This window comes from Orycteropus afer, unplaced genomic scaffold (genome assembly GCF_000298275.1).
Source record: "Orycteropus afer afer isolate SDZICR_OR568_19922 unplaced genomic scaffold, OryAfe1.0 scaffold00014, whole genome shotgun sequence".
Taxonomy (NCBI): domain Eukaryota; kingdom Metazoa; phylum Chordata; class Mammalia; order Tubulidentata; family Orycteropodidae; genus Orycteropus; species Orycteropus afer.
In genome coordinates this window covers 16578089-16603543 of record NW_006921601.1, presented here as the reverse complement: position 1 = coordinate 16603543, position 25455 = coordinate 16578089, and the positions used below count along the sequence as shown (strand labels likewise).

General features: G+C 47.1%; 1 protein-coding gene across 1 annotated transcript in view; it reads right to left on the bottom strand.

Moving 5' to 3' along the window:
• OTOG (otogelin) overlaps nucleotides 1–25455 on the bottom strand; it is a 91865-nt gene that overhangs the window by 40815 nt on the left and 25595 nt on the right. Inside the window, exons 20-32 of the mRNA XM_042782786.1 lie at nucleotides 24772–24964; nucleotides 23723–23797; nucleotides 23430–23473; nucleotides 21809–21962; nucleotides 18756–18863; nucleotides 16460–16598; nucleotides 14181–14315; nucleotides 13745–13891; nucleotides 13351–13470; nucleotides 11560–11676; nucleotides 10706–10862; nucleotides 7219–7245; nucleotides 4558–4725 (exon numbers count right to left, since the gene is read on the bottom strand). Coding sequence (XP_042638720.1) covers nucleotides 4558–4725; nucleotides 7219–7245; nucleotides 10706–10862; nucleotides 11560–11676; nucleotides 13351–13470; nucleotides 13745–13891; nucleotides 14181–14315; nucleotides 16460–16598; nucleotides 18756–18863; nucleotides 21809–21962; nucleotides 23430–23473; nucleotides 23723–23797; nucleotides 24772–24964 — 1584 coding nt within the window. The remainder of the gene's footprint in view (nucleotides 1–4557; nucleotides 4726–7218; nucleotides 7246–10705; nucleotides 10863–11559; nucleotides 11677–13350; nucleotides 13471–13744; nucleotides 13892–14180; nucleotides 14316–16459; nucleotides 16599–18755; nucleotides 18864–21808; nucleotides 21963–23429; nucleotides 23474–23722; nucleotides 23798–24771; nucleotides 24965–25455) is intronic.

Sequence of the window (25455 nt, the reverse complement as noted above, 5' to 3'; positions counted from 1 at the left end):
TACTGAAGGAAGAAGTCCAAGCTGCACTGAAGGCACTGGTGAAAAACAAAGCTCCAGGAACTGTTGAGATGTTTCAACAAACGCATGCAGCACTGAAAGCACTCACTTGTCTATGCCAAGAAATGTGGAAGAAGCAACCTGGCTAACCAACTGGAAAAGAGCCATATTTGTGTTCATTCCAAAGAAAGGTGCTTCAACAGAATGCAGAAATAATCAAAAAAGATCTTTAGTATCACACACAAGAAAATTTTGCTGAAGATAATTAAAAAATGATTGCAGAAGTACTTCAACAGGAAGCTGTCAGAAATTCAAGTTGGATTCGGAAGAGGAGTTGGAATGAGGGATATCATTGCTGATGTCAGCTGTATCTTAGCTGAAAGTAGAGAACGCCAGAAAGATGTTTACTTGTGTCTTACTGACTATGAAGGCATTTGACTGTGTGGATTAATATATATATATATAATAAATAAATATATATATAACAACAACAACAACATGGGGAAAACCCTACTCTATCCTATGGGGTCAATATGAGTGGGAATTGACTCAACAGCAATATATATATTACATATTAATATATATATGGATAACATTGCAAAGGATGAGAATTCCAAAGCAGTTATTATACTCGGGAGGAACCCCATTATATAGACCAAGAGTCAGTCATTTGAACACAATAGGGGATACTGTGTGTTTTAAAAACAGGAGAGGTGTGCATCAGTGTTATAGTCTCTCACCATACGTATGTGTGCTTAGCAAATCTGACAAGCCGACTATGCGAAGAAGAACGTGGCACCAGGATTGGAGGAAGACTCATTAACAACCTGCGATACGTGGATGACACAACCTTGGTTTCTGAAAGCAAAGAGGACTTGAAGCATTTACTGATGAAGATCAAAGACTACAGCCTTCAGTATGGATCACACCTCAACATAAAGAAAACAAAAATCCTCACAAATGGACCAATAAGCAATATCATGATAAATGAAGAGAAAATTGAAGGACTTCATTTTACTTGGATCAACAATCAACACCCATGGAAGCAGCACTCAAGAACTCAAATGACATATTTTTTGGGGCAAACCTGCTGCAAAAGCATTCTTTAAAGTGTTACAAAGCGAACATGTCACTTTGAGGACTAAGGTGCATGTGAAAATACCAAGCCAAGGTATTTTAATAGCCTCATATGCATAGGAAAGCTGGATAATGAATAAGGAAGACTAAAGAGTTGATATATATGAATTATGTTGGCAAAGAATATTGACTACACTATGGATGAACAAATCTGTCTTGGAAGAAGTACAGTGAGAACGCTCCTTAGAAGCGAGGATGACAAGACTTCATCTCACATACTTTGGATGTGTTATCAGGAGGCATCAGCCCCTGGAGAAGGACATCCTGGAGAAGGTAGAGTTTCAGTGAAAAAGAGGAAGGCCCTCAATGAGATGAAATGACACAGTGGCTACAACAATGGGTTCAAACACAGCAACAGTTGTGGGGATGGCACAGGCCCGGACAGTGTTTTGTTGTGTGGCACATGGGCTTGTTCTGAGTCAGAACTGAATCAACAGCACCTAACAACAATAGTCTTCTAGGATTAGGTGGTAGATGTGAGGATTAAACTCTGGTAGCATAGTGCCTAAGGCGCTTGACTGCTAACCAGAAGGCTGGCGCTTCAAACCCACCATTGGAAGGAAGATGGGGCAATCTACTTCCATAGTGATACTGCCTCAGAATCCCAAGGAGGGGTCGCTAGGAGTCGGGGCTGACTCGACGGCACATAACAACAACAACAAATATAAAACACTTACTATAGTGCTCTGCATGTGGTAAGTGCTACAGGAAGTATGAACTATTATTATTTACAAAAAGTAACCTCCCCTGTCCCAAGATCTTCAAGTAAAACTGATGCTCCAGGGAGATGTGCCAGGCTGTGGCTGTGTCCCTTCAGTGCACCCTTCAGGAGACCAAGAACTCTCCACCTTCACCCCCAAGTGAGCAGCTCAGGCTTAAATGATTGCTGAATTCTCCTCTCTGACATTTTTGCTCTTCCCATCACAATCCTTGAGGTCCAAGTTAAGGGACATCTCCTCCGTACAATCATCCCAGACTCTACTTGCAAAGCACTTTCTCTTCTGTTCTATTGTATTCTGGGTGTGGTACAGGAAAAGGAGCCCAGGATGAGGGGCTGGGAGCTCTGCCCCCAGCTGCCCTCGAGATCTACCCCAACTGTGATGTGGCAAATGGACATCACAGTCTCTGGGGATCCTTTCCAAGGGATCTCCAAGGCCAGGTTATTCTGCTACACACAGTAGGGCTCTGCCTAGCATGCCCATAAAACTACTGGAAAATTAACACTCCCTCTGGACTGGAAGCATCAGTCAGGACATGACGATGTGTAGCACTGGGCAACTTGGCTGCAAGGGACCTCTTTCAAGTGCTGAGGAGCAGAGATGTCTCCTTGAGGACTAAGGTGTGCTGACACAAGCCATGATATTCTCAATCGCCTCATATGCATGTGAGAGCTGGACAATGAATAAAGAAGACTGAAGAAGAATTGATGCTTTTGAGATGTGGTGCTGGCGAAGAATGCTGAAAGTGCTGTAGACTGCTAAAAGAACTAAAAAATCTGCCCTGGAGGAAGTGCAGCCAGAATGCTCCTTGGAAGCTACAATGGCCAGACTTCGTCTCACTTACTTTGGTCATGTTGTCAGAAGGGACCATTCCCTGGAGAAGGATGTCATGCTTGGTAAGGTGGAGGGTCAATGAAGGAGGGGAAGGCCCTCAAGGAGATGGATTGACACAGTGGCTGCGGCTATGGGGTCAAGTATAGCAGGGATTGTGGAGCTGGCGTGGGACCGGGCAGTGTTTCATTCTGCTGTGCATAGGGTCGCTATGAGTCAGAGGTGACTCGATGGCACATAGCAACAACAACCACCACTTCTGGATTAGGTCTGACTTCAAATACTGAATGGAGAACAGAAAATCCCCATTAAGCAGACAGCCTATCTCGTCTGGATGGATGTGAGACATCCCTCTTCAAGGAGGGCCTCACAGATGTGGGGATATAGATGGGGAAGTGTTCTTTTTGGGGTGGTGGGGATGCTTCCAGCTTTCCTATGCCCCAGTCCCTAGCTCCTCACCCTGGGTCTCCTTGTGCAGGGACATAATTCTGCCTGTTACTTCCTACTATAGCCCAGGCTCACATCACCAAGAATATCACTCATAGCCAGGGATGTTGGCTATGCCTGGGCCTGGGCAGGAGCTTGGGTGTCCCTCCCCTCCTTAAAGTCTTTCTGTAGCTACCCCACTACCCTCAGAATAAAGTCTCAGTTCCTGAGCTTGGCTTATAAATCCCTTCATGACTTATTCTCACCCTTCAGGGAAACATCACTTATTCTAAGAAGCCTTTCCTGACTCCCCAAGATGGAGTTGTGGACTCCTCCTCCAGTGTTCCCATCAACATTGTAATTGTCTTTGACCATGTGTCTCCCCAATTGGACTCTGGTGGGCAGGGGCTGTGTCTTTTTCATCCTCAATTTCCCAATGTCCAGTTCTGAGCTTGGCATGAGATTGGAGCTCAATGAAAAGGAAGAGGTGGAGGGAGAGGAAGGAAGGAGGAAGGGAGGGTGGGAAAGAAAGCAGGAGGAGAGAGACAAGACACAGAGATCTTCAGAACTAGATAAACTGTAGACACTGAGAATCTGAAAACTTCCATTTTTAGAATGGGATGGATTCTGAGAAGCCTCCTGGTTCTAGTTTGTGGCTCATACAGGGACTGCCTGGGTAGATATCACTCTAATTAGGGAGATACTGACCTGATGGGTCCAGCAGGGGTTGGGGAGGAAATCCTGATCAGAGTGATGCTGGGCATTTGCATGCACAGAGACACAATACACACAAAGGACCACAAAAGAGCAGGCTCTAGTACTGACTTAAATGAGGACTTGGTGGCACAGCACTTGTCACAAATGTCAAGCCACCACCCTTCCATCAGGCAAGGTTCCACATCCTGGCCCAAGCACTTTTGAACTATGAAGGCAGGACAATGCCTTCAAATCAGCTTTCCATGTGAGACCCAAAAGGCTGTGGCTGATTCCAGTTGTGCCCAGTCTGTATCCCATGAGCCCCAAATCCAGGACCATAGCCTGGCAACGAAAAGCCCATTTCCCCATTCATGAGAGAAAACACCACTAGGGCCAAGAAAGCAGCCAGCTCCCCCTGGCAGTTAAATTCTATCCAATCTGTCCAGACTTAAGTCACAGAGAAGGGAGGAATGAGGGATGGGTGAGGAGTAGTTGTTTCCACCTGGTTTTTCTGTTTTATTTTGTTTTTAGGGAGAAAATCAAAGGTGTCTCTTTGTAAGTATAAGGGCTGACCCAGAAGTCTTCACGTAGGATAGGAACCAAAAGGCTGCCTCTTGTCACTAATGAGCTATATTGGAGCCCACATTTCTCTGGCCACTACAGCCCACTCTTAGGTCTTCAGCCTCCTCCCCTCCTCCATTATCCATCTCCCTCTTCAGAGGTCTGGATGGGCCCAGAGAGTGGGCCTTACCATGGGCCTTGGCCTTGTACAGAGCAGCTGTCAGCAGGAAGTTCACAATGTCCCCTGGTGCCACGTCCTCTGTCCTCACTAGGACCACAGCACTGCCTGCCGCCTTCTTGGTCACCAGGGCACCACTGGCCACCAGGCTGGCCAGCTGGTAGGGGCCCTTGCCTAGTGCTGGAGAGAAGAGGCCTAGTCATAATTCCTACCTCCCTGGGCTTCTTCCCACCTCCCATCCACACCTGTCCCACCTGTTAGAGGTAAGGAAGAGGGCACTGAGGAGCTACTCTTGGTAGCTTCCCTTATCCCAGCCCCTCTGCACAGCACCAAAAATCACTGCACAGGGGACCTGTGCAGAGAAGTACCCATAGAGGCATCTGCGTCCCAAAGTGGGCCTGTCCCACTTCCTGAAACTTTACCTTACAGCCTCTACTCTATTCAGTCAATTCTAGAAGACATGAGACCTAGTCTCTGGCCCTAAAGAAGGCTTGGGCTCAGTGTTAGTGTTTATCTTATTGTTTCAAACGTGTGTAACTTTTGTGTCTTTTGGGTTCCTGTAGTTGTTGGAGTGGGGTGTGGGTTTGTAGGACAATTGCAACAGCCTTGTAATTACCTTCTTTCCTCTGATGTGGCTCCTACTCTAATGTCTCCTCCCCATGGTAGCCTGAGTCATGTTCTTAACCGCATTCCCTGCTGGTAACTCTTCAGTGGCTCCCCATCACCCACAGCATAGATCCAAGAGCTCAGCTTGAATTTGGGGACCCTTTGCCCTCCAGTCCTGCTGCCCTCACCACCTTGTCTACACCTCCTACCCCCGCCTCTGCTTTTTCCTTGAAAGAGCCTGTGCTGCTTCACACCTTGAGTCTTCACTCATGCTGTTCCACCCACTCAGTGTGTCCTTCCCTATTCTGTGCCTGGCAAACGCCTACTCAATATCTGGGGCCCAGTGCAAATGTTACCAAGGAAGACTTCCTGCACCCTCTCCAACCACACACAAACATCATCCTTCTTCCTCTGTGCTCCATCAGCCCTTGAAGCATGGCACACACCAACCATAGCTCTTAGTTTGTGGATCTGGATCGTTCCACATCTGCTCCCCTACGAGATGGGAGACAGGTAGTGATGAGCTGGTCATTGTTTAACAACTAGCTCTTTCAAAAAAGGAGGGAGGACAGGGAGGAAGAAATCCTCAATTTGTAGTGTTTGCTGATTTCCACAGTGTAAATACTCCCACTAGGGCCAATTTCAAGACACCAGCTGAATGCAGAGGTAGGCACACACAGTTGACTCGGGAGAGTCAGTGCGAGCTGCTCAGCACACTGGCTGGGTCTCATTTATCACTGATGGCCCAGCACCCAGCAAGGGCCTGGACCAGAGAAAATGCTGGTAGAAGAACAGAGCAAGGAGTGGGTGGGTGGGTGGGTGAGTAGGTGCAGGGTGGTGGAAACAGCTTGTCCTTTGCCAGTTATTGCCACTAAAATGCCAGAGAAGGGAGAAAACAGCTCTGAGTTGTCTTGCTGAAATGTCTTGGGATCCTACTGCCTGATGTCATACAGAACCTGCCTGTCCCAGGGACTGCAAGTCTATCATTACAGATTCATTCCTTTAGGGGTTAAAGTTTTGGGGCCATCAGGAGCCCCTTGGGGCTAAAACTTTGGCAAGAGTACAGTCACTGTGAATTATTATGTTATAACCTGGTCCAGCCCTCATCATTGAAGACCCTCTCATGAGTATCCTCATCTCCAGTCTGTCCCTGTCCATTCCATGCACCATATTCTTGCCAAGGTGATGTTGCTAACCAGAATCTGATAATGCAGGATATAGAACAAAGCCTTAGGCCTAAACCCATGCAGACCTGCTTTTGGCAGGATGGTGCCTGCAGGAGGGACAGGGACTCAGAAATCAATGGTGAATGGCACCAAGGTCTTGGTGAGCATCTAACTCTGCTGAGACCTTACCAACAGCTAAATAGAGATTCATGTAGAGGAATGAATCTGTAATGGTATAATTGCAGTCCCTGGGACAGGCAGGGTCTGTATGACATCATACATACTGGTGGGCAGCCCCCACAAGTGATTAAATGGACTGATCAGCTTTACTGTTGGACATTAATATATCTTGGGACCTTTGGTCATGACCTACATTTTCATCCTATTTAATCTAGAAGCTGGAGCCTATTCTGTATGTACCCTGAGACTTTGGCTAAATTTGAAAATGAATCTGCAGGTTGAGCCAAGCCATAGGTTTTATACCAGCATCCGTTTACATTTGCCTTTGCCAACTCAGATCTTCAGGAAACCCAAGACAGCGTTCTGTGGGCTTGATGAGCTGGATTCTGAAGGTCGTGGGGCTGGCACACTGGAGCAAGTGGGGTTTCTACTTCTTGGTGAAGTTGCCCTGGGTAGCACAATCCCCAGGGAGCTGGGCCCTGCCTGACCTGGCCTGAGTATTAGCAGAGGCTGCAGGAGCTGCTAGGGACAGAGTGCCAGGGGCATCCCTGACCCTGAGCAGTCAGAGTTCTCTTTGCATGATGGAGTTCCCAGATGGTTAGTGGTCCTTCCATATCCTTTTTAAAGGCTCTTCCAGAGCCTCAAAATGGCTGATGGGGCAATAGGGCAGGGTTGGCTATGCTCCTATCCCCAAATCCCCACTTGAGGAGGACAGACTTACCTTTGTTAAAGAAGTCACAGTCATATGCTGAAAGAGAGAGAACAGAGACTTCTTAAGAGCTACCCAGGGACAAAGTCAAGGCCTTTTGCATCCCAGCTCTCCCTCCTTCCCTAAGGGCCAGGTCTGGACTGCCTCCAAAATGTCAGGATTCAGGGATGGATTCAGATGACTTAAGGACTTAAGGACTGTCACTAAACCAACCAAACTCACTGTCAAGTCGATTCAACTCATAGCAACCCCTCCTTGGGTTTCCGAGGTGGTATCTCTATGAAAGTAGATTGCCCAATTTTCCTTCTGAGGAGTGGCTGGTGGGTTTGAACGGCTAGCCTTCTGGTTAGCAGTCAAATGCCTTAGGCACTATGCCACCAGAGATCCTAAGCTCTGTGTCACTAGGAGGAAGAAATCCAGTGGCTCCTCTTGCACACCCAGCACAAAGCTCAGGCCTGGCCCAGAGTAAGCACTCAGCATGGGTTTGCTGAATGAATGAACAAGTGAATGAGTGATTGATAGAAAGATGTGCTTTGTGTGGCCCTGAAGGCCAGGACTGGAATCAGGAATGCAAGGTACAATCAGAAATGCTGCAAAAGGTACTGAGCTCCCTGTGTCTGGAGGAATGTGAGCACAAGATGGAAGTGCATTCATCAAAGAAAGCTGGGTGTGAAAAGGACCAGGAGTCTCCAGGATACAAGGCTTTTTCTAGTTCCAGAAGTTTGCTTTGCCCAACAAAGGCCCCACAACCAGCTAGGCTCCTGGACAAGCTTCTACAAGCGTGAGGTCAGCACGCCCTCTAGTGGCCCAGCCCAATACCACAGCCTGTTCTCCGGGTGTCCTCAGCCAGGGATTCCTCAGTCCTTCCGGCTAAGGTACCTACCAGTGGCACCAAGAGTCGGAGACTTTGCAGGAAGCACATAAAGGCAAGAACAAGGCCAGGAGGAGTGGACAGATTGGGCCTAGGATAAAGGCTTAGAATAGGCCTGTCTCATATATAAGCATGGTCTGGAGACAGCCTCCCACTCTACCCACACCCAAAACCCCATAGTCAACACTCTATTCCTTTGCTTTTGGCAGTGCCCTCTGGAGAAACCAGAAGATCTACAGCTGATGCACTGTGCAGCTATGGGCTAACACCTGTCTTTCTCTGGGCGCCAGCTCCCTCATTTATGGATTCAGAAGATTGAATCAGAAAATTAGAAGATCCCTAAGTCTCTTGTTTTTCAGGGATCTACTAGGTCAGTGGAAGACAGTACAGTAGAGTCATTAAGGACCATCTCTCTAGATTAAGCCCTGGGCTCAAATCTCATCTCTTTCACGCATGAACTGCACATGCGGGGACAAGTTACTTAACCTCCCTGAACTTCAGTTCACTCCTCTCTAAGGTGGAGGTGAGACCAGTACTAGTATTTGCCTCATGGGCATGCTAGCACCTGGACTAGGGTGAGATGCTCACCTCACATACAAAATTTAAGGGGTGCCAACAAACTTAGTAATCAAGATAAATAATATTTTAATGTAGTATTTTAAAAAAATAAAAATAATGCAAACATACCATGATGGATAAAATAAAAACATTTTAATCAAAGACATGATCAGTAACACAGCATTGTTGAGCCACACTGGAGACTGAGACAAAATTGATCCTGTACTCAGGAGCTTTGGTGGCACAGAGGTTAAAGCATTTGGCTGCTAACCAAAAGGTGGCAGTTTGAACCTACCAGTGACTTTGCAGGAGAATGAAGAGTCAGTCCATAACATTTACAGCCTTGGAAACCCTGTGGGCAGTTCTGCTCTGTCCTAAAGGGTCGTTATGCGTTAGAATTTAATCCATGGCAGTGGGTTTGTTTTGATCTTGCACTTCTTTAAATTTTGCACCCAAAGCTAGTGCCTGCCTTATCTCATCTGCCCCTCCCCAACCCAGTCCTGAATAGTAAATGAGTGATGCACTTAGGAACAGGGCTAAGCACACAGTAGGTTCTCAGTCAACTCTTGTTTGCTTCTTCCCAAGATTTTTATCTGAGAAGTAAAGGGAGAAGGTCTCAAGGAAAAACAGGTAGAGAAAAGGGGGGCCTGAGTAGATTCTGCTCCATCACCTGCTTCCTGGGATCATCCTGCCTGGAGCCTCCAGGGCTTAAGCAGCTCCTGTAGCTGGGACAGCTCTCCTGTCCCCGTGCAGAACAACAGCGATCTTACAACAGCACAGATAGCACTGTGACAAGTGCTTCACGTGCTTTCTCACTGAAACCTCACAACACCCTGCATGGGAGGTACATTTCACCCCCTTTATTTCAGAAGAAACTCAGAGAATAAGGGATGTGCCCCAGGTCACTCAGCGCGGTGGTGCTTGGGTATGAACCCAGGTAGTCTGACCCAAAGCCTATGTAATAACCATTACCCCCAAAGTGGGGTGTTCTTGCACCAAGAAAATCCATTGGTGTGCAGGACTAAATGAATAAATAATCAATTAATTGCTAATTAAAACTTCTACATATTTTAATTTTTAAAATAATTATTTTTGTATCTGTTCTGTGATACATATTTATACTAGTACATATATATGTATTTTACATATGCATATATATGTGTGTGATTGTGTATGTGCTCAAAATATTTTTATTTGATATTGGTGTGCAGTCTGAAAGGTTTGCAGACCACCCTTGCTCTCAATAAACTGATAACTTGTGCTGTCACAGGTCTCAGTTGACAAAGGATTTTTACATTCATTATCCTGTTTTACTCACAATATATGCAGTGGAGCAGGCATATTTTTATTTTTTAGATAAGGAAACTGAGTTCCAGAGAGGTTGGGTGGCTTATCTGAGATCACATAGCTTACAAATGGCAGTTCTGGGTCTGTAACCCTGGACTCCTGACTCCTTTGATGAAGAGCACAGACTTGCAGTCAGATTCTCTGGGATGAATCTTGGCTCCATCACTAATTTGAATGAACTTGGGGCATGTTACCTCATTTCTCTCTCTCTCTCGGACTCAATTTCTTCCATTGTAAAACAGGAATAAATAGTCCCTACTTGGGTGATCTACTTCCATAGTGATATCACCTTGGAAACCCAAGAGGGGTCTCTATGAGTCAGATACGACTCGATGGCAGTGAGTTTTTTTTTTTTTTTTTTAACTTCATGGAGAGGAGCTCTGGTAGCACTGTGGTTAAGGCACTAGACTGTTAACCAAAAGGTTGGTGGTTGAACCCACCAGCCACTCCATGGGAGAAAGATGAGGCAGTCTGCTTCTGTAAAGATTAACAGCCTTAGAAGCCTTACTCAATCCTACAGGGTTGCTCTGAATCAGAATGGACTTGATGGTAGGGTTTTTTTTTTAGTTCACAGAGAATTAAAAGAGTTACACACCATTTTGTGCCTGGCACACAGTAAGTGCTCAAGAAACACTAGCCAGAGTGTTGATACCCCATGGTCCTGCCCACAGTGGGGGCCCCAACCACTCTTGTCCCCTTGGATGATTGGACTGGTGCACTTACGGCAGAGGCGAGGGGTCCGCCAGTCGATGGCCACTCCGTGTTGGCAGCACTGGTGGGCATAGGCTGACACACTGGCACAGAAGCATTCACAGTCACCACCCCGGCTGCACCCACATGTGTCCGTCAGGCAGTTTGAGTAAAACCAGGTCACATCGACCTGAAGGAAGTCAGATGTCAGAGGCCAGATCCTGAATGTGAGATCCTGAGCTTTTTGGTTGATGCCACCCAGCCTCTGAGAGTAGCATAAACATGAAGGGACCATAGGATGAGGTGATCTGCCTGTGCTTGGGTGAGGAAAGGAAGGCAGACAGCTTGGAGGGGAACAAGACCTCCATGGCTAAGTGATCTCTAGTTTTAAAACTAAACTCTCTCCTCCCTAAGCCTAAGCTATTTGATCCAGGGGATGAGGATATGCTGTGGAACAGAGGTGGGATCTGAACTGCCAAGCCAGGATAAGAGACATCCAAGGCTAGCCTTCAAGGCTCTGGAGGGTGCCATGCAGAGCAGAGTGCCAGTTTTCCTCTGTCTCCAATGAAGGTAGAACAGGCAACACAGATGTCACAGCATGAGGGGTTTGAGTTAACTATTCAGAAGAACTTCCTGGTAAAGATGGAAAGCCAGATGAGATGGGCTTGAGAAGCAAGCAGATCTTGCTGTCTGTCTGTCTGTTCTTGGCCATCTCAGAAAATATGACAAGTTCATCTGAATAGGCTGGAGACAGTGTATTAGAGGAGGTAGGTCTCCAACTCTGGACCTGAGGTGTCTCTTCCCAGGCCTGGGGCAATCTGAGAGCACAAAGAACTCAGGGGAAGTGGGAAGGGGATTCAGGGGTGGCCAAGGCTGGGGTGGCTCACCACAGGATGGCAGGTCTCAAACACCTCACTGAGCAGGATGCTGCACTCCTTCTTGGCAAACGGTTCTCGGAGAGGATTCAGGACACATGTGTCCCGGGCATCCAGGGTGTCTGGGCACTGAGGGGGTAAAGGCAGGGCAGGTAGACTCTTAGGGTGGCCTCCATAATCTTCACCTTCTGGTGTTCATGCCCTGGTATAATTCCCTCATAGGTATTATAAGCCCCTGTGACTTGCTTAGAAAACCAATAGGATATGGTTAGAAAACCAATAGGATATGATGAAGGTGATAGGCCAGACGTGATTATGTTACAGAAGACTGTAGAGTTCATCCTGTTGGAGTGTCTTCCCTGCTGGTTGTGAGGAAGCAAGTAGCCATATTGGGAAACCCCAAATGGCAAGGAGTTGTTTCTAGGCACTGAAGGGGGTCTCTGGCCCAGAGTTAGCAAAGTAACCTGAACCTGTTAGTCCTATAGTTGTAAGGAACTGATCGCTGCCAATAACCATGCAAGTAGGAAACTGGATCCTTCCCCACTTGAGCCTATAGATAAGAACATAGCTCTGGTCAGTATCTTTATTGCAGCCTTGTGAAACCCTAAGAAGTTATCCCAGCTAAGCTATGCCCAGACTCCTGACCCACAGGAATGGTGAGATAATACATGTGTATTATTTTAAACTGCTAGATTTGTGATGTTATTGTTACACAGCAATAGACAATTAATACAGATTTCTTCAGTGTTTGCTCAGAGCTGAACCTCTTCCGTCAGGTATACATTTTCACTGGATCTCTCTAGGGTATGCCAAAGGAGATAGAGGAAATAGGAGCTAGAGAGAGGAAATGGGAGTGGAGCCCCAAGGGTCAGTCACCCACTCAGTTTTTCTAAAATGGGAGTGGGTTAGAGCACTTTTCTGAAGCTGTAGGAATAGCCCTGTCTCACCTCAGGATTCCATTGAGCTCCCAGGCCATGACCACCCACTTCCCATACCCTGGTCAATACAGGCTCCTTTCTGTCTACTCCCCAACAGGGAATTGAAAGCAGATGGAGACCTTAGTTCACTTAGTTAGGATATGTATATATGAAAACAAGTCTCAGGGTATTTCTCAAGACAGCTTACTAGGCAGCCTCTTCTGACTGATCAGAGTTGTCACGTGAGGTGATTCATTCACTCTTGTCCTGGCACAACCCCCTCATTTCACGGAAGACCACAGGGAAGGTAAAACTTATTCAAGGATCACCCAACAAGTGTTAGATGACCCAAGACAAAAACTCAGGTTTCTTGCCCCCTACTCAGTGCTCTGTGCACTGAGGCACCCCCTATAGCTCACAGCTTGACAGCTCCAGTCAGATATATCTTAAGTCTCAGGAGCATCCCCTTCATTCCTGCTTCTGCTAATACTGTCTTCCCTCTCAGAGGCCTTCTCTTTGATACTTTCTTCTATGCAAATATGGCCTATTCTTCAAGTCCCAGCACTCATCCCACCTTCTTCAGGAAGCCTTCCATGATCATCTCAACCCATATCAGTTTCTCTTGGTCACTTCTCTGTGCCAGACCTAGTACCAGACACTGAGGGTACAGAGACAGGTAGGACGGTCGTTATTTAAATAAGCCGTAATTAGGGTGTCATCTTTCCTAGGACAAAGACTTTGTCTTATCCTCACTTTCTCACCACCCAACAAGTCTTGATCCAGGGCAGGGTGGGCAACTACATCTATGAGACAGGATATGCATATTTTCAGGCTATATGGCATACCTTTCTAGGTGAGGGGTGTGAGTCAGTTTGGGGAGCTTTACCTCAACTGCAGCCCAACTACTGCCAAACTCCTGGGGATTTGTTAACTCTAAGTTCTCTGGGGTCCTCATCTCATTGACGGTTTTTAAGTCGAAGTTTCCACAGAGTCCTGTCAGCTGTCCCTGGATTAAGAAAGGAGATAGAGATTGGAAAGGAGGCCACAGTTAGTCACAGACATTCCAGAGGTCAGTCATGGTCAGAGGGGTCACCATAAGCCCATAAGAGAAAGAAGAAGGTCAGAGAGGAACGGACATAGGATGGGATGAGAGGCAGATAGGCAAGATGATGGTCCTGGCACCTCAGTAAGGATAGAGCTCACCCAAGGACACCCAGGACTTGACTTAGCCCTGGACAGAGGGTAGAAGTCTCCTTGAGTGTCACTGCTTGCATGCTCACCTGCCACTGAGGCCCGGCCTGGATGTGCACTGTGGTTCTCTGGTCCCATAAGAGAGTGATGTGCTCCCGTGGGAAATGTACCAGTGTGAAAAATCCTGCTTGCCATGTGTGGACTTCTTGCTTCTCATCCAAGAAGCTCTCAGGACTCTAGGCAGACAGAGATGGTCAGTTCTGAGGCCTGAGTGCCCTCAAAGCCTGGGTCAGTGAGACCTGGATACAAGTCACTGTCTAGCCCCAGGATTTCACCAACTCCATTGCTTCCCTCATGCCCTGACATTGACCTCTCTGTTCCTGACCCTGGTAAAGAAATTCAGTCTGGGATCCTGACTCAGCGGTACTCCAAAAGAAGAAAACCAAAGCTCAGCCTTCTTCTGCCCCCCAGCCCTCTGGGTAACCTGTAAACAGTTTATTTATCCAAGCTTTGCCTGTGACTTACAGGATTTCCTGAGCCATCATCAAAGATGATGAGTGAGTTCCCAACGTTGATGGAAATAAATTTCCTGCAGATGATGCCAGACCCATAGCAGTTCATGTTTTCTACAATCACTGAGAAGCTGAAATCTGATGTGCTCTGAGGGGAAAATAAGTTAGTCCAATAAACCCAAGGAGACAAGAAATCTTGCTGAGAGGCATAGAGGTAGAGACACACCAACTCTGCAGTGGTTTTGAATCCACTTCTACTTCTTACTAGATGTGTGTCCTTCAGCAACTTACCTCAGCTCTCTGGAGCCCAGTTTCCTACAGTGTTTAGTATATAGTGACTCTCCAAAGTTTATGTGAGTAATTTACTAATTAATATATAATAGGAATGATCAGTGTTGGCAGAGCTGGGAGGAGATGGGGCACTGCCTTACATACACTGTTGATGGCAGCAGAAGTCTGTTGGGAGGGTAAATTGCCAGCACTGAACAACATTTTAAATGTACATAACTTTCATAGAGCGATTCTACATCTAAGAAGCCAGAGCTATATCCACAACAGTAGTCACTGCAGCATTTTAATGTTTAGATACTGGAAACAGCCTCAATGTCCATCAATGGGGAATAATAAAGCAAACTAGAGCACATTCTTTCTGTAGAATTCTATGCAGCTGTTAAACAAAAAAAGTAGATGTATGCATACTGACTTGAGATAATGTCCAAGTGAAAAAAGCAAGTTGCAGAATCCCATTTAAATAAGCTAAATAAAATGTGTGTGTGTATGTGAGCTTGCACGTGTGTGTGCATGTGTGTGCATAAGAGAGAGAGAAAAAACACAGAGAGACAGAGAGTGTGTGTATGGGTGTGTGTGTGTGTGTGATGGAAATGGCCTTGCAGGACTCACATCAGACTGTAAGGAGTGGCTTCAGCTGGGGAGGAGAACAAAACACATGTGAAAAGGAATATTTATTTTCAATATTGTTTTAAATGTTAATAAAGAGTATGTATTGCCTTTGAAATGGAAAAATTAAAATAAAATGGGGTCAATGATGTTTATCTCATGAGTCATTGAAATTATGTACAGTGCTTGCCCCATAGCTAGGACTCACTCCATAAAAATTTTTTTAAATCATTAGTATTGTTGTTGAAGGTGCTTTGGGGACACACACTGTGGTTAAAGCATTGGGCTGCTATCCAAAAGGTTAGCAGTTCAAACCCATCAGCCAGTCAGTGGGAGAAAGATGAGGTAGTTTGCTTCCATAAAGATTTACAGCCTTGGAAAACCTGTGGGGCAGTTCTACCCTGCCCTATAAGGTCGCTATGAGTCGAAATTGACTCAACAGCAGTGAGTTTGGTTTGGGGGTTTTATTGCTGTTGTTATTCCTAACTCTTCTAGAATGAGATGGGCAGGCCCTTAGCAAAACAATATCCCCTGCATGTGTCTCTGGCACTCGGCCACAAGTCTTGTTGGTACCCCTTTTCTACTTCTGAAGGGGATCCTGCCTTCACTGGGCCATCCCCACATCACCATTCCTCTTTCTCTGGATGAGCTGATGGCTTTAGCATGTGATTCCTTAAGCATACCAATCCTCCAGTCAGATTTCCTAGTTTGAACCTGACCCCAGCTCACACTTACTAGCTGTAACTTTGATCAAGATACTTAATTTCCCTAAATCCAAATTCCCTAATCCCTAATCCCAAATTCCCTAATCTCAAACTTATCTTGTAGGTTTGTTGTGAGAATTAAGTGAAATAATTGCTGGAAAATGGCTCAGCAGGCCACCAGGCACATAATAAAACCTCAAAAAGCATTAAACCAAAACCAAACCTGTTGCCTTCCAGTCTATTTATAGCAAACCTATAGGACAGAGTAGAACTGCCCTATAGGCTTTCCAAGGCTGTAATCTTTATGGAAGCAAGCTGTCACATCTTTCTTCTCTGCAGCAGCTGGTGGGTTCCAACCACCAACCTTTGGGTTAGCAGCTGAGTGCTTAACAATTGTGCCACTAGGGCTACTTTAAAACAGCATTAGCTCTTATTATTACAGACAAAAAAGTCCTCAGAACCCCATGGGGCAAGCTGATGGACTCTGTCAGCTTTGAGCTGCTATCTTTAGCACTTATTTCAGTCTCTAGAGAGCCACACACTAGGGCTTGGGTCTCTCCTCTGCAGTTAAGCATCAGACTGGGGTCCATAGCACTAACGTGTCCTGACAGGTCTTTGGCCTCAACTGCTCTGGGTTCCCATGGCAGATTATGGGAGCCAGCTAGGCAGGCACATCCAGAAAGGAACTCACCTTGACTAGGTGCACTTTGCATGCCCCCACGAAGTCAAAGGGGAGCCCATCAAATGTGCGGTAATGCCGGTCACCATAGGCAGTGCAGGTTGAGGCACAGGGGTGGATAGTACACTGGAATGAGCCGCGCTGGCACTCACTGAAACACACATGCCCAGACCAGCTCTCAGGGCACCACCCACACCACCCCTTAAAACCCATGACAGACCACTGCATGCCCATTGAGAGCCCCTGGCCTAAGAGGTCAACTAACATCACCAACCCCCAACAGAAGTCCAGAGGGCAGGACTGTAATTCTTATTTTATGTAGGAGAAAGTGGGGTTCAACAAGGTTAAGGGACACAGTCAATAAACAAACAATGGAGCTGAAATGTCAATGAGGCCAGTCAGCTTGGTTATGTGTGGTCCTCCAGTTACATTTAACTGTGTAGATATAGGTATCGTGGAAACAAAAGGGTAGATGTAACCAAGGTGGTAGGGTGCCAACACGTACAGCAAACTGGGAGAGGAGTAAGAGAACTGGGATTGGGTAAGAAGGGAAGGAAGGACATGAAGAGGGTGAGAAGCAGAGGAGAGGGGCTAGGCTCCGTGGATTAGAAATCCTCACAGGGTTGAAGGACTAGGGGAGTCAAAGTACTAGAAGCAGTGAGTCCTACACACAGAAGGTAAGGTTAGATGCATGGAGCTGAGATAGGTGCTGGCTGCAGTTACTGGGAACGATAAGCTACAGGGGATGGCCTTGAGAGTGAGTGATTAAGATGGGGTGGAGAATAAAATCATTGGAATAGAGAAGATGAAGAAACATCATCTCTAAATGGATATTGAAACCTCCAAGAACTAAGACAGGAGGAGGGTTGGGGAGAGAACAGTGAGTCTGGAGCTAAAATCTTCAGGAGTAGAGGGGTGTGACCAGGGGATACATGAATGACAGCAACAATGGTGGGCAGGCTCCCTCCAATGCCACAGCACACACACACACACACACACACACAGTTATTCACTGGCTCCATGTCTTCCTAAACCTTTCTATACACCATATCACACATCCACCTACATGACCTGTCACAACTCAGCTATATACACAGTGCAGTAAATATTCCCACATTGGCTGATTTCATGGTACCAGCATGACATCACTGAGCGCAAAATTGGGAAGAGATGTGCAAACTGGCCCCTCCCTGCAAACAATCCTATCAAACACCAGTCCAGATGCACCTCCAGCACCCACCTGTCCACTGAAGAGCTGGAATCTGGGACACAATGACATGTTCTTCACAAGGGAATTTTGAGGTTTACACATGTATTAGGATGGTAGAATTTCAAAAATTGAATTAAAAAGTAACACTTTGCCCACATGTCTTCCAGTCCCCTCAGGGAGAGAGAGACACCACCCCACAGCAGGTCAGCCTTTCCTATGAAGACAGAAGCCTCCTTACATCAGGGTTCCTTCCAAATCTGAAGATCATCCCAGCCCCTTGGCTCCAGATTCCTCCAATCCCCTTCTGCCTTGGGTCTGATGTCTGAGCATGATGTATTCAACAAGAAGGAGCTGACATAGCACTGCCACTCCCTGCCTGAGGGTGGGGGTGCTGGTGCAGTGGCTGGAATCCAGTAAAGCTACAGATTCAGTCCCCAGGCCTGAGCACCCTGGGCAAATCCAGGCCAGTCAGCTCTAAACTCTGGCCACATGCACAAGGCACCCATGTCAGCTCTGGCATACCACAGTCAAAAAATCCCACTAGCCTATGAGAACACAGCCTGCACAGAGCTCTGTGTCTGACTTCTGGGATCAATCAGCCAGGGTTCTGACCTTGTAAACATACTCTGATGCATCTGGGAAAACCAGACTTGGAGCAGATGGACTAGACTCTGACCCTGCTGCTAACATGGATAGAAAGACCATAGCCATCCTTTGGGCCAGGACACAAGACTGTGTCAGCCCCACATGAGACAGGAACTGAGGGCCAATGTCCAGATAACTGGATGGGTCTCCAAAATGGATGTGTATCCACACATACATGTTTATATAAATATGCAAACATAGTGTTATGGTTATAAGCAAGCATGCAATGTACATACATTCACATGCATGTGTAAACAAACTTACATTCATGTAAATACAAAAACACCCAGAATAATCCTTTATATGCATACAGTTGTATGCATTCAGATCCCTATGCAATACTCAACACAACATAAACATGGCGAAAGGGGGAATGCTAAACTGTTCTTAGGAGCCCTCTCCCCATATCCGTCCCTCAGCAAAAAGTGGAGCATAAGCAGGGGCCTCACTTACCAGGTATGGCAGGGAGACATGACCTGGTCCCCAGGGAAGTACTCCTTCCCCTTCCAAGTGCATGGACACTCCTCAGGCAGGAAACAGGAATCCCCGTGTCTGAGCAGGCTGCAAAGATCCAGCAAGTAGATGGTCAGGAGAGCACTTTCCTCACATCTGCCATCTGTGGAAGATGCTCTGGGGGGTAGGGGGCTCTCAACATTTACCCCAGAAGAGACTGGTGGTTATGTCACCATGGGCCATCCTGCTGCTGCCCAATGAGGTTTAGAGACAACTCTGTAAGTGGCCAAACCAAGGACAGACTGGGCCCAGCTCAGAAGTCTGCCATCCAGGAGGAGGCAGGGTAAAGTTCAGGAGGGGAGGAGGAAAGCCAGTATTTCTTAGGCACCAGCTGTATACTAATGAAAAGACCAAGGACACAGGCATTGCCCCTCGCACCAGATTGTTAGGGAGCTCTCCACAGGCCCCAAAGCTGCAATGCTCCCAGCCTCTAGTCTGGTTTCTGTGAACTCTGACCCCTCCTAGGCAGAAGCCAGGGCATTTTAGTATCATTATTTGCAATTTTCAGGCCATCGCTCTGGGCCACATCCAGACATCTACAGGGTATAGGCTGGGGCAGGGCTAGGAACACAGGTCTGGGGCAAGTTATTTAACTTTCTTATTTTATTTCATTTTACAAAGCGGTGTAAGTGCATGGTTTAAAAAGCCAAAGAGCAAGAGTACTACAGGTATTATACTGAAGTTCTTGAGAACAGGCAAAACTTACCTCTGCTGACAGGAATCTAAACAGAGGCTGCCTAGGGGCTTGTGGTGAGGGAAAAGGCATGAGGGATTTTCTGAGGAGATGGAAATATTCTCTATCTTGAGAGGGGTATGAGAAATAAGATTATATAAACCTGGCAAAGTTTAGCAAACTGTATAGTTAGGATCTATGCATTTTACTCTATATAAATTATACCTCACTTCTAAAAATTAAAAGAAAACAAAAGTGAGACATCACAAGCTCACTGGAGGCTCTTTGTATAAGAGAGGACCCACTAATTTTGGGTCCTATGGCTTTTTTCTCTTGGCCCAGCCAAATTTCCAGAGAAGAATCCTTTTCTACCTCCAGCTTGGGGGCCACATTCTGGGAAGCAATATGGGGAAGAGGACAGGGGTCCTGTTAAGTTTTTACTTCATCTTCCTGTTTCTCTATATATCTACCTTCCTGCTGCCCCCAGGAGCAAAGTGTCTCTGAAGTTTTCCAGACCTTATCATTTTTCTCCTGCTAGATGAGGTGTGGGGAGAGGGTCTGGGGGGCTTACTTGAAGGAGCTTTGGTAGCAAAGTGGTGAAAGTGCTCAACTGCTAATTGAAAAGTTGGCGGTTCAAACCCAGCAGCCACTCTTCGTGAGAAAGATGTGGCAGTCTGCTTCCGTAGAGATTTCAGCCTAGAAACCCTACAGGGCAATTCTCTGTCCTGTAGAGTGGGAATCTACTTGATGGCAATGGGTTTGGGTTTTGTTTTGTACAAAGACTTGCAGCTCATCCTCTGTCCCCTTCCCCCTGCTCTCAACACCAACACAGCGTGGGCTATTTCTCCTTGGCCTTCCCATCGCAAGCATCAGTTGTCACCCTCTGCTCGGCAACATCACCCTTACACATCCCTCTGCATTCCTTCTGACCTGTCTCATGCACTGTCATCCCCTCTCCTGTTCTCTTTGTCCCTGTGGGTTTATACTTTTTTTTTTTTTTTTCATAACTATATTACCAATAATTCATTGTGGTTGTGGGAGGAAGCAGAGAAAAAAGCATGTGTTTAATCCACTATGTTTTATCTAAAGCCACTTAACCTTTCTAAGCCTCTGTTTTTTCATGAGTCAAACAAGGGTAATGGCACCTTCTTCCCAAGGTCATTATGAGAATTTAATTATAGACCTGGGCACAGTGCCTAGCACCTACTAGATACACAATGAATATTGGTCCCTTGACTCTCCTCACTCCATAATTGCATCAGACACCAGGGACTGGCTGGCTTTTGACCTCCCACCTTCAGCCCCAGGCCTTGTCTCTAGTCACTTCCTCAAGGGCCTTCCCTATCACCCACCATTCCCTGCTCTGACCTTGCTTCTCCCCACCCCATCCCCCATCCATTTCTCAGACCTGACTGCATCCCTGAGCTCCCACTGTGCTTATCACCAAGAGTATGCAGAGACTCAAACTTGGCCTCTGCCCTCCAGGTGTCCTCAATCTGTGCAGCACTTTCTCCTTACCCATTAGGGGTGCCTGTCACTCCAGGCCCCCTTCACAAGAGCATTTGCAAATGCTTACGTACAGTGTTTATTCTGTGCCTTTTTACAGATGAGAAAACTGAGACTCAGGGAAGTTAACTAACTTGCACAACTGGTGGTAGAATCAGGATTCAAGCTTTGGGGTCCAGAGTCTATGCTCATAACCACTGTGCTGCCCTGCCTGCTGGCCCCAGGGCCATTGCTCAGCACCCATATAAAAGGGAATCTAGAGCGGCAGACAGTATCAGATCCCTAAGTGGCCCCAAGGTCCTTTGGAGCAACACATAGCACCCAGAGATTCTTAGATACTTTGGATAGAATCATGGTGACCAGAGAGCTCTGACCAGAATTTTGCAGGGAAACAAGCTGAGAACTAGAACAGGGGTTTTCTCTCTCTTGATCTTCATCCCCCTGGACCTCTATAGTGTACCAAACACCCCTCAGAGCTTTTTCTTTAGTACCTCAGCTAATCCACACAACAATCTAGTGAAGTGATAGGTACAATTATTATCCCCATTCCATAGGTGAGAAACCTGAACCTAAGAGAGAGGAGGTCCCTTCCTTGTCCACGGGCACATAGTTGGTAAGAAGCAGAACCAGGTAGAACCCAAGAAGTTTAGACTACCAAGCCCCTGCTCTTTCCCAGACTCCTTGTTGGCCATTATGTCCAGCACAAGGCTACTGGCTCCCTGCATGGCTGTGTTAGGTTTTCCCTGACCCTCCTCAGGGTCCCTGGTTCTGCCAGCCCTAAAGAGTGCAAGGCCATACCAGCATGGGTACATACCCCTGGGGGCAGGCACAGCCTGAGAGGCAGGGGCCACGGGCCAGCACACTCAGGTTCAGCAGCTGCTGCTCACATGTCCTCTCCCTGCTCAGCTCTGGGTCTGTGTGTAGCTCACTGCAGTTCACGAACACCTGGCCTGCTGGGCAGGCAGCAGCTGGGAGAAAAGAGGGCAAGTGCTAGGAAGAACTTGGATACTCAGCAGGATGCTTGGAACACGCAGGCCTGGGAGTAGGCAGCTGGGCTGCAGGAGCAGCCAGGGAGGCCTGGGTCTCAGCACCTGGAACTGAGAGAGATGGAGCTTCAATGCCTCCTCAGGCCCTGGATGTTGCTGGGACATTTCTTGGGTTCAGGGAAGGATGGATACGTTCTGTTACACAACATGACCACCACCATCCACTAGTACCTAGTCACTGAACATGTCCTTTGTATCAGGTGTTGTTCTATACTTTTCATACATTATCTTATTTAACAATGCTGCGATGTATTATTATCCCTCATTTTCCCATATAAGAAAGAGAAGTCACTTCTGTTTTCAAAAGGTTTAATAAAGCAAGAGGAAGTGCCTAAAGGGACTAGCAGAGAAGCCAGAAAGAGCATGGCCAAGCAGTGTAGCAGGTGGCCGGAGGACTGTTGTTAACAAGGAGTCAATTTCCAGTTACCTGTACTTCTGTGACATAAGCACCCTCTGCCTTCCTGCCTTCAGGAAGGTCTGCTGTGTACATTCATATATTATGTGAGGGATATTTTTAAGGGAAATCAGTAAAAGGGTTTCCTGCCCAGGCTGGCATGGAGCAGAAAGAGGAAAAGTCATGTAAGTGAAACGAAAATCCCAAAGAGCCAGAAATCCAAAGCCAGAAGTGATCAAAAGAATGAATGCTCTCAGGAATGTATATAAATCATGGGGATGGTGTAGGAATCTAGGTTATAGACAGAAGTGGAAACAAAGGCTCAGAGAGGTGCAGTGAGTTACCTGGGGCTGCACAGCTAGTGTGCTTGACAGGATTTGAACCCAGGGCTGCCTGACTCTGGAGGCCCTGCTCTTAACCACCTGCCATGCGATTATTCTCTAATCCTATCTATGTCAATTCCCTTCCCTACAGGCATCTCCCCCTCCAGGAAGCTCTTCCAGTTCCCATCCCTGTTCTCTACTCTGTCTCCAAGCCCCTCACAGACCACCCCACCATGGTCCCACCTCCACCCCTTTCCCTATTGCCTGGGTGTCTCAAAGGCCCAGGCTGTCCTCCAACTCTGTGACCTCCCTTTCTTTCCAGCACTGGCCTAGACAGAGATTCAGCCTTAATATATCCTTGATGGTCCAGATCCAAGAAATCCAAGACCAAAGAAGGTCAAGGAACTGTCCAGAAACCCCAGACATCCCAGGTGGCAGCCCCCAAAGAAGGCAGAGTCCTAGGAAGCAGGAAAGACAGCCACTGGAGTGGGCTGAGGTTGAGATAGGGTTTGAAGATGCTACCCCCCAAGCCTGAGCCTTTCCCAAGAGGGCAAGAAATACAGAAGGCATGATGTGGGGCAAGCTGGGGTGGGCTCTCCCTTCCTAGTCTGTGCTGGAGCTCTCTGCTATAACCTCACTATGCAGAAAAACCCCACCATCCCGTCATCTTACCTGGGGCTCTGCTATCACAGTTCATGACTCCATCTTTGCAGTGGCTACAGAGAGAGAGGCACTGGGTTAGCTCCCTTCAGTCATCCAGAGCCCAGACACAGAACCTCCGGGCCCTGGAGACCCCACGTCACTGCACTCAGGCCACTGCAGTGAGCCCTGCTCACTGTTCCTGGCTCCCTGAGCAGAGGGACAAGTGGATATCACTTCATGGAAAGTTCTACTCAGTTGAATTTTTTTCAATCAGCAACTTCCCGTTAAAGAGATGAAATAAGGCTGCTACCTAGGAAACTCACCAGTGGCCCAGGGATGGGATGTCACTGTCTCCGGGGGGATAGTCCACTCCTTGGAAGTGGCAGGAGCACTGGTTCCTATAAAAACAGTGAGCAGAGAAAGGTAAGCAAACTCAGAAACTGAAGCAGGGCCTGCTAAGGGGAATAAGGACACGAGAGAAGTAATGGCATCTACTGTGACATGTGACATATTTCCAGGAAGCAGGAATCCCAGCCTGGCACAAGAGACAGATGTCAGAGCTCAGTCCCAGATTCAAGGGTTGTTGTGGATTGAATGTGTCCCCCCAAAATATGTGTTGGAGTCCTGACATCTACCCCTGTGGCTTTAACACCATTTGGGAAAAGGATTTTCTTTGTTATATTCACGAAGCCTTATCAGCCTAGCAAATCCATTGCCTTCAAGTCAATTCTGACCCATAACAATCCTAAAGGACAGAGTAGAACTGCTCCATAGTTTCCAAGGCTGTAATCTTTACAGAAGTAAAGTGCCTCATCTTTCTCCCATGGAGCAACTGGTGGGTTTGAACTGTTGACCATTCTGTAAGCAGCTGACTGACTAACCACGGTGCCAACAGAGCTTGGCTTATTAAGTGTATGCTTATTTGTTTATTATCTATCTGCCACACAAGAATGTGAGCTCCATGAGGGCAGGAACCCTGCTTTGTCCACTGCTGAATTCGCAGAGCCTAGAAATGTCTGGCTCATAGGTGGAGCTCAATGAATATTTCTGGAAGGAGAAGTCAGGGAGGGGAGAGAAGGGGAGAAGAGGGGACAAAGACCTCTTGGCTCAGTGGCCTTGTTTTGTTTTATGGGGGAACTGGGCAGGAGTGCCTGGAAAGCCAGAGCTGAGGAGACAGGCCTAAGAGGGAGGTCAAGAGGAGGGAACTCACATATCTACACACTCACCCACCCATTTTACCCAACAAGCTCTGGCCTGTAAAAAGGAAACAAAGTAGAGACAGGAGAGGCTCAGCTAGGCTTCTCAGCCTTGGATGCCCTAAAGATCCCTGGCCTCACCTATACTGGACACAAAGGTCAGGTGGCCCACTTACCTGGGAACACAGAGATCAGCCTGGGTGTCCAGATAGGTGCCTGGTGGGCAGGCACAGCCTTCCACACACTCGTCCCCACTGAGGTGGCCAACATCATCAACCCCACAGCCCTCAGGGTCGTCCAGGTCCTGACAGGTTTGTCCACATGTGGCCACACAGGGGCTGTACTCCTTGGTAGTGTCACAGAACAGTGCTGCAGCAAGAAAGGAAACTGAGCTTTGTCACACTACAGGTGAGGTTGTAATGCTGTTCTATTGTCCCAGGGGTCTCCCTTACTCTCCCAGAGGAAGTAGATCCAGAGACTGTCAAGTGCAGCTGTTCTCAGCCCCAACTGCACATCAGAGCCACCTGGGATCTTTTAAAGAAATGATCCTGCCTGAATAGGACCAGTTTGGTTGGCTCTTAACTGCCAGAATTGTACTGCTCAATATGGCAGCCCTGAGCCACTGTGACTATCAAGCACTTGAAATGTGGCTGGTCCAAATTTAAATATGCTATAAATATAATATACATACCAGATTCCAAAGACTTAATTAAATATATATATTAATTATATATATATATATATGTACACACATACATACATGTTGCTGTTGTTGTTATGTGCCGTCGAGTCGGCCCTGACTCATAGTGACCCCTCCTTGAGTTTCCGAGGCAGTATCACTATGGAAGTAGGATTGCCCA